At 43.1% G+C, this 15,142-nt stretch overlaps 1 protein-coding gene across 19 annotated transcripts in view; it reads left to right on the top strand.

Moving 5' to 3' along the window:
* Positions 1 to 15,142, top strand: part of MAST4 (microtubule associated serine/threonine kinase family member 4) — a 576,955-nt gene that overhangs the window by 542,863 nt on the left and 18,950 nt on the right. For 14 of the 19 annotated variants that reach the window (XM_070586850.1, XM_070586849.1, XM_070586848.1 and 11 more), the window contains 6 exons: positions 338 to 439; positions 6,135 to 6,257; positions 6,453 to 6,565; positions 8,380 to 8,507; positions 8,863 to 9,098; positions 13,098 to 13,298. In XM_070586850.1, coding sequence (XP_070442951.1) covers positions 338 to 439; positions 6,135 to 6,257; positions 6,453 to 6,565; positions 8,380 to 8,507; positions 8,863 to 9,098; positions 13,098 to 13,298 — 903 coding nt within the window. The remainder of the gene's footprint in view (positions 1 to 337; positions 440 to 6,134; positions 6,258 to 6,452; positions 6,566 to 8,379; positions 8,508 to 8,862; positions 9,099 to 13,097; positions 13,299 to 15,142) is intronic. The other 5 variants (XM_070586853.1, XM_070586852.1, XM_070586851.1 and 2 more) reach the window with 1 other exon arrangement.

The following is a 15,142-nucleotide window of genomic DNA, read 5'->3' as shown; positions in this document are numbered from 1 at the left end:
TGAGTCTTCTTAATAACTAGAAGGAGCAATTTGTCGTGAGCCAATTCTGCCAAAGAAAAGTGAATGAAAAAGGCAAATGAAGGACACTGCTTGTTGAAGTATTCTCTCCCTGCCTTGTTAAAACCTGTGCTATTCATCCCTTGTAAAACAATGCCTCTCAAACTTGCCTGGGCCTAGGAATCAACTGAAGAGCTCCTTAAATGCTGATTCTGATTCAGTGGGTCTGGGGTGGGGCCTGAAATGCTGCATTTCTAACAGCTCCCAGGTGAGTTCACGCTGTTGGGACCTGGACCAGCATTTGAGCAATAAAGTTGTAAACTACTTTTCTTCCTTCTAGATGAGATCAACTGGCCTGAGAAGGATGAGGCGCCCCCACCTGATGCCCAGGATCTGATTACCTTGCTTCTCAGGCAGAATCCCCTGGAGAGACTGGGAACAGGTTAGAGCACATATGTTTTAATTTTACTAGTATGCAAGAAATTGTATCTATGTGGGGCCTCAGAGGTTTCTGTTTGTGTTCTGTTCTTTGCATAGGAAACATCTGTTAGTCGCTGTAGAACGTGACTACAACACATTAGAACAATCCTATTTTAGACTTTTTTTCTGATTCAGAGCAGTATGTACACTAGGAGGGTTGGTGGTAGTTTATTGTTGTTCTTGTTTTTTGCAAATCAGAAATTATTCTTAATTTGTTTCAATAAGTAAATTATTTCTGGAAGAAAACCTCAAAGGCAAATGTAACTCGTCTGTCCTGAAACAAACATATCTTAAATAATTTGAAACAGAGGATAGAGATGCGAAGCTTTTTTTGTTTGGGTTTTTAAAAAAATACATATATTCCCAGAAGCATTTGACCCAGTACGTCACTGTCTCGGGCTTTGAAGTGGCTTATCAGTACTTGAACTAATTAGTAGAAATGAGCGCCTGGGGTTGAAGCCTGCTGTGCCATCGCTGGGATCAGCACCAGGGCCTGGTGCCGAGATGGGGTGTTAAAAACCACTGACTTTCAAGATTAAGGAGATAGTAGATTTGTTTCTTGCTGATTATTTGTCCTGACCGTTCTGCTTCCAATTTTTTGTTTCTGCCCTTCTTTTTCTTTTTTCTCCTTATATTCTGAGTAGACAGGCATAGAGATTTCAATATAGGGTTCCAGCCTGCCCTCGTATGTGGTTTCATCTAAATGAGACTAAATATTAAATAGAAACACACACAACACGTACAAAGTATCCATAATTTTCATCAGTGAAAATTCTTGACTTGATGGTTGTTTACTCTGAACTGTTTCATTCTACCCTATTTTGATAGAAATATCAGAAAACACTGAAGAAATCATTCTCTCCCCTATTTTTTCCAAGACAAAAATCATTTGCAACAGCTCCAAATATATATATTGTTCTCCACAATATAAGAGTTGTTATATACACAATGTAAGCTGTGTTGCCCACAGCTTCCCCAGTTGGAGGGTTCTGTTCTTGCTTAAATGTGGGGTGCTGTGTTACTAGAGTTTATGATGATGCAGTGAAACCCATGGGCCAAATCTTTATTGTGTAAGCAAAGTTTTAGTGAGACACGGTAATGCCATTCATTCACATATTGTCCATGGCTGCTTTCATGCTACGGTGCCAGAGCTGAGTAGTCATGACAGACTCCAGGGCCCAGAAAGCCTGAAATATTCACTATTTGGCCTTTTACAGAAAAATCTTGCAGACTGTGTATTAGAGAATCCAAGAAGGTTTAAAATCAGGGCTCAGTTGGGAAAACCTTTTTGAGTTGAGGCTGTTACTGGAATACCATCTGCCTTTTTTTCCTCTTTCAGCGGATGAGTGGGCCTTTAACTGGGAAAGGCAATTTAAATGGACGTTAAGAACACAAACTCCAGAGTCAGATTGCCTGAGTTTAAATCTCAGCTGTGTGACCATGGACAGGTGGTTTACCTTTCTGTGCCTCATTTCCTTGTCTGTGAAATGGAGCTTATAGTAGTGCCACATCACAGGATTATTGTGAGGGTGCAAGATCATCCACTCTGCCTCTTAGAACCTGTGGGGACAGTGCTGTTGGTTTTGTCGTTGTTAATTTTCTGCAAGTATAATCTCATGCTTTCCATTTTGGACATACAAGATACAGAAATGGTGGCGGTACCGCCCCCTCCCCCCCCCCCCCCCCCCCCCCGCAACCTTTGAGCTGATTGAGCTCTTTGAATAGAGTACTCGATATTTCTTCCCATCCTGTTTGGTTTTCCTCTTGCCTTACAGTGACTATCAAACTTGTTATTTCCCACCCTCTGTGACCTGCGGTCAGATTTGCTTTATGGTTCAAGAGATGTGAGAAGCTGTCAAAGAATTAGTGTCAAGGCTCTGTATGGGGCAGAGTGTTGAGGAGTGATTTTTACTCTTTGAGCCAAATGTGAGAAGCAGTGGCATTTTAAGGTTGTTCTGCAACAGTACAAATATTTATTTATATGCCCTAATCAACTCTCCCGGAGAAGTGTTGTCCTAAGGTATGATTAAGCATATATTAGAATTGGCACCCCCTTGAAAGAGCACCCTTCCCTTCAGTGTTCATGTGTCAGTTTGGAGTTTCCCACTTAATACTCTGCCCGTTTCCCTCTAAGAATACTTGGATTCTTGAATGGGGCTAGCTTTAATGAGATGAGGCTATGATGATGGTTAGCGCATTCAGGTTTATATATTATATGCTGCAGGTTAGCTGTCTGCACATTTTCTCCTTGACCTCTGCTTTCGGTCTTTTCAGGGTTTGACAATTTGAGAAACAAATCTCCTAGCAGAAGCTCAAAAGAGATATTTAAAAGACCCTGCCCAAGCTCTTAGCATTGTCAGGAAGTACTTGCCAAGCAGGCAGGTCCAACATGACAGATCCCAGTAGGGCCCGGAGAATAAGGCGGAGAATCCCGCAGGCCTGCCATGCTGCTTCCAATGACAGCGTTTTGGATTTAATGCATATTTAGCGGGCAAAATAATGCACCGTGAAAATGTGCGAATGCACATTTGCCCGAGAGACTAGAGAGGCTGAGAAAAGGAGTGTGAAGAACATGATGGATGTTTAAGAAACTTCCCTGAAAGGAGAGAAAAACTCAAGGGAGAACATTAGTGCCAAAGCATAACTTGCAACTGGGGAACTTGGCGTCCTTGGACTAGACTTTTGAACTTGTAGAGTATTGAGTGGCAGCATGGCTCATTGGACTTTTGAGCTGCTCAGATGTGACTGACTCCCACCCGTGTACCCGCTGGGAGGTCTGGAATAGTTTCTTCATTGCCCAGAGTCTCAGTTTCCTAATCTGTGAAAATGGACATGTTATGCACCTCATGAGATTATGGTGAGGACTAAATGCAAACATGTTCGTGGAAGTGTCTAGTACATCAACCTAGTGCATTATAGGACCCCAAGAAGTAATCAGTTTCCCTTCCCTTCTTGAAGAATTCTTACAATGGAAGCTGTCAAGTTCATGAGTTCCTGGGTCTGATAATTTGTATTTGGTTCATAATGCCCTCATCCGTATTGTACCAACAGTTTAGCCCAGAGATAATTCTTCCCCGGTGTGTCCCTTTAATTCTTTTCTTCCCCATCCCTTTAAAAGTGCATGAGGAACAGGACCCAGTGATAAGCAACCTCTTCTCAATGGGGCTTAAAGGCCAGAGTTGGAGAAATGTGAGCTGGGTCAGCAATGGGCTGTGACTCCTTGGGGAGGACCCATTTGTCATCATCCACAGGAATGAAGCAAATGTTCTCCCTGACTTGGGTCCCAAAGGGTGGCAGGCCGGGGAGTGAAAAACCGGACACTCTGGCTGTGATCCAGAAGTGCTGATGGAGCCCTTGGCTCTAGAGAACTGCTTTTCTAGGTAAAGTTGAGCTGCCTCAGATTATCAGAGCTGTCATGTGATATGGCCCCACGAGCAGCCACTGAAGTGGTAGTCATTGCATTATAGTGTATGGTGGGCCACCAAGTAGGGCTTGCCTCTTTGGACCTCAGTGTCGTTGGCACAGTGAGGGAGTTGGGTAGGTAAATATTTAAGCCCTTTAAGCTACTCCAAGATAAGAGCACTACAAGAAAATGTCACCAGCTGTGTTTCAGGCTGTTGGTTGGGCTAGGTGACAGCCAGGAGGCATGGAGGACTGGAGCTGGACTATGCAGAGGTGCCATGGGAACAGCCTCAGGAATTGGCTGCTCAGCCATGTTCCCCAGGATCGGCAGTTGTGAATTCATTTCCAAACTGGTGCAAGAGAGATGGCAGGATAGGATCTGAACTAAAACATGCCTTCCCCTTATATGGCGTGTGGCATTATGGCACTGAGGATGGACCTGGGTGTTTTTAGACAGACCTCAGCTCAGCCCCTCTAAACCTTACCCACTGGCTGATCTTGGTCCAGAATACTTAATTGCTTATCCTCAGTTTCCCCCTCTAAAAATGGAGTTGATAATGCCTACTTCGTTGTGGGGTTACTTTTAATGAGTTAGTTGAAGGGAACAAGATGCCTCTAGCATCCAGTGCAATGCTTGTCGAAGTCAGCCCTCAAATCCCACTGCTGATGCCATTCCTGTTGTGATCACCATCAGACTTGAGTATCGTGCTGTGAAGACAGAGAATGCCTGGATAGGATCCTAGAGAAAGATTCCAATCAAATGCTTTGTAAAGAAGAACCCGTTCTCCCTTTTTAGGGGGGATTTTCATACTTTACCCTTATCTCTCCCTTCCATTGTTTTAAGAACTCTAGTTTCCCCTGGCTGGGCTTGGAGCTCTGACCTGCACCTAGGGCTAGAGGGGCCTGATGGTGACAGAGCCACATCTTTGAACTACACAGACAGTTCCCCTGCCCCAAGATCCAAGCCCATTTTTCATGCAGCTTGCATTTCTCATCCTATTCCTTTTGTACCCCACTGAGGACAGGATGAGAAACATGGGTGACAACTGCATTAAAGAGGTGTTTACATCAGACTTAGAGGGGCATCTCCTGGCAGGGAGGCTGATTAGATGCTGGTATTAGTCTTGTGAGTAATCTCTCCTCCTGGTGTTTTTTCAGGATTGGTTCTTCCTTATTTCCCTCATGAACCGGGGGTGGGGGTGGGGAGTACAGGGTGGAGGCCTGATTCTCACACTATGATTTTAAAACTTGTGTACTTTCTTCTCTTTACATGGGGTAGGGTGTTATATTTTGATGACATCTGCCTTTCAAAATCACTCTTCCAAGTCATGCATTGAATTAAAAAACATTTTCACTGAATTGTGCTATCATGCTGACTTGGCAAAAAGAAGCCTAAAACTTAAGAATTGCAATTGATTTTCATCACATGCATATAAATCTATCAGATTTGCCAGTTACTTACTTAAGAATCTGTAATATAGGGGCCGGCCCAGTGGCGCAGCAGTTAAGTGCAAACATTCCGCTTCGGCAGCCTGGGGTTCAACGGTTCAGATCCCGGGTGCGGACATGGCACCCCTTGGCACGCCATGCTGTGGTAGGCGTCCCACATATAAAGTGGAGGAAGATGGGCATGGATGTTAGCTCAGGGCCAGTCTTCCTCAGCAAAAAGAGGAGGATTGGCAGCAGTTAGCTCAGGGCTAATCTTCCTCAAAAAAAAAAAAAAAAGAATCTATAATACATAGAATCTAATTCCTGCCTATGTTAATAAGCAATCCAATAACATTGAAGAGTAACCATTATATACTATTTAGGAAAAATTCATCTTTGTTAACCTTACCTCCAGAGGAAATACTGCTGAGGACAATTTTGCGCCTTGTTAGAATTTCTTTGGATATGTAATGAGCAAGTCTGCTTTGGGCCAACATGTGTCCAGGTCCCCAGGTTCAGCATAATGTGATTTTAAGTGGCCGCATCATTAACCTTTGAAAAAGGGAGGAAGTCATGGAAAAAATAACAGAGAAAAACTGTGGCATAGCAACTGCTGTTAGCAAAATCAAATCTGCTAATAAATTATGGGAAGATTTTGGGGGGGGGGGTTTGGTTATAGAATGAAAAAGTAAGATTTCCATGACTTCTTCATTTCTCTGTGGATAGATTTTCTGTTTTCCTGGTCGTCTGTAAAAACTGATGTTTCCCTTTGCTTGGAGGATAGTTTAACACTTTCTCTCTGTCCTTCCTCTACTCCCCGCCCCAAGGTGGTGCGTATGAAGTCAAACAGCATCGGTTCTTCCGTTCTTTAGACTGGAACAGTTTGCTGAGACAGAAGGCAGAATTTATTCCCCAACTGGAATCCGAAGATGACACAAGTTATTTTGATAGTATGTGCATTATCTGATATAAAACATTGTTTACTTCGTCGAATATTATCTCCACTTTTGATAGCACCTTCCAATCTTGAACCTATGAGTTCTTAAATGGGATGTTGCTTTGATATAGAAACTCCTAATTAAAATGTCTAAATTAACAGCCAAAATTCGGAGTAATGGGAACTGTTGCCAACCATTTCTCTGCAGCTCGGTCAGAGAAGTATCATCACATGGAGACCGAGGAAGAGGATGACACGAATGATGAAGACTTTAACGTGGAGATAAGGCAGTTTTCCTCATGTTCACATCGGTTTTCAAAAGTAAGTGAAATACGGCATAAACATACCGGGACTCTCTGGGAGATTTTCTCACTGGCCAGATGGTAGGTGCCCCTAAATAGCTGGGCAGGAGTGTGCGAACCACCTGCAGTGTTTTGAGTCTTGGCGTCTCCTGTACTTAAAATACCTTTTTGTTTAGGGAAAGTGACCCCACCATCTTGATAATCCAGAGTCCCTGCCCCCCACAGGAGTGTATTTCTCTGTTTCACTCTGCACAGATCAATCTTTTTTTCTTGGAGGGACAAACTTACGCTCGGAGTCTTGTCTTTGGAGCACGTGGTGCCATATACGTGCTGAGCGCGCCTTGCGTGCCCTGGCCTAGCTCCGTGCCGGGCTGTGGGGCATCCCCCCGTTTCTTTCATCTTATGCTGAAGAACATTGAGCTCATTGTGCACTGACGCCTCTCCCAGGGTCGCACAGAATACAACACAAAGGAGAAGGCTTCATCCTTGAAATAAGGCGAGACACTAGGGGACCACTCATTGTGGAATGAGAAAGTCTTGTAACCAGTAAGGGAAAATGTAAGTTATATTAAAGACACAGTAGGAAGCCAAGCTAGAATTTTGGAAATGGTAGAAGATAATAAAATCAGTGTTTGACAAAGGTGCTTTTTTACTGATTGTGGTAAGATTAAAAAACAAACAAACAAAACAAAGAAACCTGATAGTCCTGAGGCAGGGCGGGGCCCTAGGAAAATGGAAATGCACCTAGAGGGCACCCCACCTCCCTTTTGCTATTTTCAGTAGCTATATATTTTCTGTTGCCATGGCACTTTGCTTGATTATTGTTTAGCTTTTCTATAGCATTTAGTGACTTTAAAGTGTTCTGTACCTTTATCTAAGTGACTACCTAGAGTGCGTCTGCAAAGTGGCCCGCACTGCCTCCCTGTTTGTCAAAATGACAAAGTGAGGTAGAGATTTCGCTGGAGTGGTGGCGGATCTGTCCCACGGCCAGGACAGAGGCTGTGGTAACGCTGAATATCGGCTCACACCAGTACCTGTTCTCTGGCTAGCCCCTACACCCTGTTTCCTTCCCGCCGTCTCCTGTTCTCTAGCCACCTTCCTCCTAACTCGTAGATTATAGGAGGTCCAAGGGCCATTCCCGTGAGAGCAGCAAGTGGCTGAGTGGGATGGTAGGGAGTGCTTCCTGCCCTGGCTCTCAGCCCGTTTTCCCTTCCATCTTTCCTGTGAGACCACAGAGACCTCGGGTTTGCCTAAGTAAGCGCTCATACCCTTCAGAAATCCCAGTACCAACATAGGAAGCTGCCTGTCTGTATATGTGATTCATAAGCCAAAGAGATATGTCTGACTCATAACCAAATATATACTATACCCTCCCCTGCACATAAGTCTTGAAACAGGTAATTTGTCCTTCTCTTCACACTCAATTCCAATTCATTTTTCTCGCTCCCCCCCCCCTTCTAGTGGCCATTAAATCTTTTTCTCTGTGATTTTCTTTTTCTGATTGACTTCATGGTTGAAAAGTAATCTAAAGTATGCATTGATCCCCAGGCCTAGAAACCCAAATGTATCTATGGATTTTGTTTGCAGATACCAAGTCCATAGCGAGACATGGTGAGAGGGTGATGGATTCATAGCTCCCCACTCCAAAAGAAAAAAATTATGCAGTGACCATTCGTCTCACGACTAAGTGAACAGCATTGGAAGTACCTTCTGAATTCACAGTCCCAATTCAAACTCTAGTCGTACTATAAAGTTTTTCTCCCAAGATGTGGAGTTTTTTCTGACACACTCTTTTAAGAAGCTACTGATAAGCACTGACTATTTGCCTTCCAGGTTTTCAGCAGTATAGATCGAATAACTCAGAATTCAGGAGAAGAGAAGGAAGACCCTGCGGACAAAACGAAAAGCACAACTTTGCCATCCACAGAAACGTTAAGCTGGAGTTCAGAATATTCTGAAATGTATGTGAAATGCCTGTTAAAAAATATCATAAGCAGTAGCAACTAGAGCAGTGGTTCTCAAACGTGAGGGTGCGTCAGAATCACCTGGAGGCTTATGAAAACACCGACTGCTGGGTGTTTTTAGCAGAGTCTCTGATCCAGTAGATCTGGGATGGGGGCAGGGAATGTGCATTTCTGTCAAGTTCGCAGGTGATGCTGCTGCTGCTCCTCTGGGTACCAGGCTTTAAGAACCACTGCACTAGATGGGTGTTGATTAGGCTTATCCAAGTTCCATTTTTACCTGGTTTCCTCCAAAATTTGCCTTGAACATAGTTTCCTGGTATGTATATATGACTTTGTTTTTGTTTTGATTAAGGCAACAGTTATCCACATCCAACTCTTCAGATACAGAAAGCAACAGACGTAAACTCAGTTCTGGCCTGCTTCCCAAACTGGCTATTTCAGCAGAGGCAGGACAAGATGCAGCTGCTTCCTGCCCTGGAGACCCCCACGAGGAGCCAGAAAAGCCAGCCCTTCCTCCTGCAGAGTGTACTCAGGAGGAGCCCGAGGTCACCACCCCAGCCAGCACCATCAGCAGCTCCACTCTGTCAGGTAAGGCCCTGGGCCAGGTACCTGCCATCCACCCCTCATCCACCACACTGGGAGGTGACTGCCCATGCTCTGAGTCCCAGGCCTGGTCTCATCGGGGGGTGGTGGTGAGTGCTTTGTGCTGCTAGACTCCCTCCACAGCTGTGCTTCTTGGGCTTGAGGGATGAGCCCCTAAGAACTAAGATCAACTGTCCCAGACCCTCCTTAGTGCATGGCCACACAGCACACCCTTCTGGCTTCAGTTTGACCCAAGAGCCAGCCTTAGCTTTCACAGCTGGGTTTCCGTGAGATCCTTGGATGACAGTCAGAACACACTAAGGGAGGATGTTCTCTGTTGTTGATGCAAACGCATGTCTTGTGGAGTTGCGTTTAGCTAAAATTAGGAATAAGGGACAATATCAAATAGTCAAATGGTCAAAATTACCCTCACCAATGTCTTAAATCACCCATAAAATACAGTATAAAGCCAGTTTTCCCTCCAGTGTTGAAATGGATGGTTGTTTCTTTGAAGAAATTGGTTTTGTTATGGGGCCAGATTGTACCAAATAACTTCCCTCTCCGCGCCAGACCGTCGGTGAGTGCCAGAGGATGCTGTGCTGCCTCCATGCGTCTAGGACTGAGAGGGGAGAGGGCACACAATGCAAAGTGATATTTTCTGTGCATATGAAACAACTTCACTGCAGACAAAAGTTACCTTCCCCGGCTGGGTACCTGGAGTAAAGAAACTCCTGAGACATCTTTGGCTGCTTGGGAGGCAGTCAAGGAGTTTTGGGTCTTTTCTGTGAAAGCGCTTTATAAGGTCACTTTTGTGTGAAGTAACCTTCCCAACAAGAGGAACAGTGTCTTCACAGATTTCTAAGATGTTGAATGTATCATGGAGACTTGCTGGCCCTTAGTAATGGAGGTATCCTCATTAGGTAATCAAACTTGCACTTCCCTCAGAGCAAGCCCTTGAAGTGCATTTCACATGTTATTTGGTTTATAAAAATCTTATACATAGCATATCCTTCTACAGGGCAATGTGCGTTTATGCTTTTTTGAGAAAATAAAGCACGGATATGGCTTAGCATCGCTATAATAAATGTTTTCATTAAGTCATATTCAGTATGTTATATTGATAACCATGAATGATTCCAAGATTTTTCATGAATACTTTTTTAACTAACTGAATATTCATAATGTAAGGTTTTTTAAATCATTTCAGGAAAACCAGTTTTACAGGCTGGGTTTATTTCAGCATCACTAAAAGTTTGGTTCTATGGAGCTGCACATGTGCTTATAGTTTATCATGGGGAAGAGTAATGTTGGGTTTCTCTCTTCCCTCTCTTCACCTCACTTCTGTTTCCATGTAGGATAATCCCACTTGTCTAATTCTTGCATAAAGCCAAGAGAATAGCAGTGAAGAAGTAGTGCAGACACAACCTAGCAGTCTACGATTCCTGACCACTTTTAGCTCATGTTGGCAACCAAATCAGATGTAGATATCTCACTAGTTTCTATTTCTGGTTACTAAGGTCTCAGCTGTTTCTTAGTTTGTTATCTTACTCTGCACGGAGTATACTTACCCCCATTTAAAACTTCTTAATATGGTGAGTTGTTGCTGACCTCTTCAGCCTACTCACTGTCAGAAGGGGAGGACGTAGAGGGAGGGAAACAGCATCTAAGCATTTGATTGATTACTTTCGTCATTTAAAAAAAACATCTGCCAAGGCCCTGCCATGCATTTTGATTAATAGATTCAAACCACCTTTCTCTCTGTCTCCCCCATACATACACTAAAAATAGTCAAAGACCTTGGGGGCTGTAGACAATAGAGGGATGAGCTGATTTGCTCATAGCCAAGGGTAATTAGGGAATCTGAAAACCATGACTGTAGTAAAATTAAATTTGTTGATTTTTATATTGCTCCGCCATCAAAAAGGAAGAATCCTTGACATTTCCAGAACATTAAGGTGACATTATCTACCATTGGCAGAAAAGAAACACACGCTTATATACTGTGCTATGAAGCAAGAAGGAGGGGTGATAAAAGAGAACATTGTATATTCACACTCTGGCATTTAGGGAGGTACAGCTTTATACCTGTTTCTCTTTTTTCTTAACTACCTTGTATTTGAATCAGTGAAAAGTAAAAGTCTTGAAGTCTTAGGTGTGGTGCTTGAATGCATCCAACAAATTATTCATTGTAAAGAGATGCAGCTTTTCATTTTATACTTATCAATGATCGCATCCAAACCAAACTAGGAAGGAAGAGAACGGAGCGTGTAACTTACCCAAAAGTGAACTTAAGTTTTGTGAGATGAGATTTTCGATGTGCGAAGCAGTTTTTATCAAGGCCTTCGGCAGTTGATTTCTTTATTTAGAGCGAATGAAATAAATGTACTGTTAAGTGAGTTCGAGTTTGGCGTATGGGAGTAGAAAGATTGTTGATATTTGCCTTAAGATTGGCTTCCTTTGTGGGTCGGATGCTTGCCTCGTGGAAGCCGGTGAATCTTTTCCTGTACCTACGGCAGAGTAGACGGCCGTGAACTGTGCTATGCCCACGCCCACTCTCCCACATCCCGGGCTTCCCCTTGCTTGGACCCCACCTGGAGGGTCTGTGCCACCTCCCATGAACTAGGGCCAAGCTTCAACTGTGCAACCAAGTGGTGTATATATAGCAGTGTCACCGAAATGCTAAAGTCTAATCCTCACTCTTTTCTAGACAAAGAACATCGTGTGGTCAGCACTTTAAAATGTGCTAGCTGGTCTTTCAAAGGATCATTTATAATAGTATTAAATTCTCCGCTTGGATTGTTTTTTGTTAAGGTGATAGTAGTGGTGATGATTTTTAAAGCACAAGGGGCTTATATGTAGCATTTATAGGCAAAAATAAGATTAGCATCGTTTTTTCTGGATGGACAAAGATATATTATTAACAATTAAAAAAAGAAAGAAAACAGAAAACTGATAGCCTGTGAGAGAAGGAGTAGGAGAAACCAAAAGGGGTGGCCATTCAGCTTTTCTCTGGGGAACTCAGCATGGCACTTCTGCTCAAGAACTTTCTTTACTCTTGGTCTGTGTAGTCACCAGACCGACAAGAGTGATTTTTCATTTCTGTATCATCCTACATGGTTATATTATCTTATGATCCTCTGCTGAGGGAAGTCCTCATTTTTTAACTACAAAAAAAAAAAAAACCTTCCAGTTTATATTAAGGTTAATAAAATTAAAGATAAAGAAAGCATGGCTGGCTTAGAGGGGAAGGAATTGTCCCACCGGTCCATTAACTTCAGGGCAGATCAGCATATGACAGACTATCTAAATTAAGAGGATGTAGTGAGCCATTGACTAATGTAGTGCGTAATATCCTCTGTCTTGTCTTTTGAAATTTACAAGGAGCTTAGAATGAAAGGAGGTGTGTGGTGTGGGAAGTCAAAGGAGACACCTTAGGCACTTTTCTGTAAGTATTGTACCTGAGCCTAGCATGAGGTGTGTCCTAGGAAGATGCTAAGAGATAACACAGGCATAAGCCTGCAATGGACTAATTAAATGATGTCCACAGTCAAAAAACCATTATTAACAGTGTTGCTAATCATGATCATTAGCAGCATAGTATAATCCTAGTACACAGTGGGCGGTCATGGTGCTCATAAGGTGATGTTTGGTTCAGAGCATGGCCTTTCATAGTGGGTGGTGAGACTTGTCTTTATGAGGGTTGTAAAATATAGATTCGGGAAACTAATTATTCTCCTCATTAAATGGAGGCATCTACTGACAATTAGCAGACTTGTGTATAGGTAGAATGAAACCTAATGGATACCTCTTTCGTCTTTTCCTCCTCCATGTCACCTTTCTCAAACCAGTCATGTGTTGTTAACGTTTGCCTGACCCTCTGAGGACTCCTGAGCTGCGTGGGAGTGTGTTTCCAGCCTCTGTCCTTCCTTCTCTCTCTCCTCCCCTCTCCCCACCCCTCCTATCCCAGATTTTCCTGAATGTGTTTATTCCTTCTTCTTTGTACAGTTGGCAGTTTTTCAGAGCACTTGGATCAGATAAATGGACGAAGCGAGTGTGTGGACAATACAGATAATTCCTCAAAGCCATCCAGTGAACCCGCTTCCCACATGGCTCGGCAGCGATTAGAAAGCACAGAGAAAAAGAAAATCTCGGGGAAAGTCACAAAGTCCCTTTCTGCCAGTGCTCTGTCCCTCATGATCCCAGGAGGTAGAGAGACATCAACTCGCATGAAATTGTGTGATTTGTGCATGTGCCCCCCCTTCCCCCAGGGGACTGCTGATTGAGTTGCAAGATTGCTTGAAGCAGGGACCAACGGTTGGTGTCCCAGCACAGCTCCCTCCAGCATCTCCCTGCAGGACGTCCAGAGCTCCCAGGGAGCATGTGTGGTTCACTTCCTCTCACTTCTTTCTGCAGTGGGAGATGAGGCTTCCTTCCCACAAAAGCTTATTTCTTTTATTTGTTTTCTTTCCTGCTCTCCAAGTTAAGTGATAAATTTCCCTCCTCTGAATAGTTTTTCTTCCTAGACTATTCATCATTTATATACTTTACAGAGCTGTTTGCAGCCTCTGTGTTGGAAAGCTAAGTATAGTTTTTCTCATCTAATTAATGAAGAAATAGAAAGAACATAAGTTTTTCATTTCTGGGGATGTAGAGAGTCAGACAGCGCTGAGATTATAAGTTCTCTCAGGCCTGTCTGTTGAGCTCTGCTTCCTCCTACTGGTAGTCAAATCATTTTCCACCCAGTATTAGAAAACTGCGCTTAATTATGGTTTTGTTGAATTGCGGTATTGTTCCACAACCTGATTTTGCCTCTGCTAATCACTGTGTCCATAGTAATTCCACTGGCAGAGGTGAAATACACACCCTGGTGGTTGTGACTTCTCACTCAAATGACAGCAAGAGAGTGGAAGTGGGAATGAATTATGTTGCAGATGGCTTGCATTTGGAAGAATGCAGACCATGTATAAAAGAGATTGTTTACATTTTTGAAATTTCAAATTTGTGCAGAAAGAAATTGGATATAAACAAATGCTCATTTGGGGGTAGTGTGTGTTCGAGCATATTCTGTTTTCTGGGAGATGTCCCATTTAGCGCCATAAAACAAACACCTATCTCCCTAGTTTGAATGAATGTTTATATTCGAAGGCAATGGCCTCAGGGCAGCCGCAGTCAGGAAGATAAGTGTGATGTGGTCCAGTTCACTTCTGAAAGCTGGTGAGAAAGCCTACATCATGAGAAAGTAGAGAAATCATTCCCTTTGGAGAGATAAGGGAAACTGTCATGAGTTAAAGAATTGGAGGCCTGACTTTTTAGCAGTTTGGATCTAATGTGTATCCACTCAGTCCCCTTCCTGCTTGCATGTTTTGAAGTTCTCTGCCCACCAGTGTATGTCTCTTCACCTGGCCTCTGGATTAGATAGAAGGTAGTCAGCAAAACAGCACCGCGATGCCACATGAAGTCAGAGAGTGCAGGAGCACGCATAGTGATACGTTTAGCTTTATTCTACTTTGGACAGACATAGAACTGGAACAATGATAGTAGTATGATGCTTTCAGCCTACTGTGGCCATGGTGATACTCATCACGCCTGGTGAGTTTTCAGTAGTGCTGGGCACTCTGCAGCCTGGCTCCAGCTGAGCTCACATTTCAGCCTCAGCATCTTTTGTACATTATTCTTTTTCTCAAACACCCACAATTTCATATCACCAGCTAAAGTCTGCTTCGATTCACATAGATGGAACAGTGATATGAACTATAAATTAAAAGTGTGTTTGCTTATAAAATAAGGAAAACAGCGTAGAATTGGTGTTTTGGAGTATGAACTGAGTTTCTCTTAAAATTTCTCTATTTCACCTGCATTATCCTCTTGGAAACCATATGAGAATTGCAGGTAATATATGAAGAGAATCAGTTGTAACCATAGTAACAAGGAGTGATTCTTTTATAGAGAAGTTGCCATTTCATTGTTTTCTTGATCAAATTCTTTAATAAGTAATAGTTCAATAATAGTGTAAAAAGCAGCTAGCAAATTGGAAATCACGGTCCTGGCCA

This window comes from Equus przewalskii, chromosome 20 (assembly GCF_037783145.1).
Source record: "Equus przewalskii isolate Varuska chromosome 20, EquPr2, whole genome shotgun sequence".
NCBI lineage: Eukaryota > Metazoa > Chordata > Mammalia > Perissodactyla > Equidae > Equus > Equus przewalskii.
This window is presented reverse-complemented; position numbering and strand designations above follow the sequence as displayed.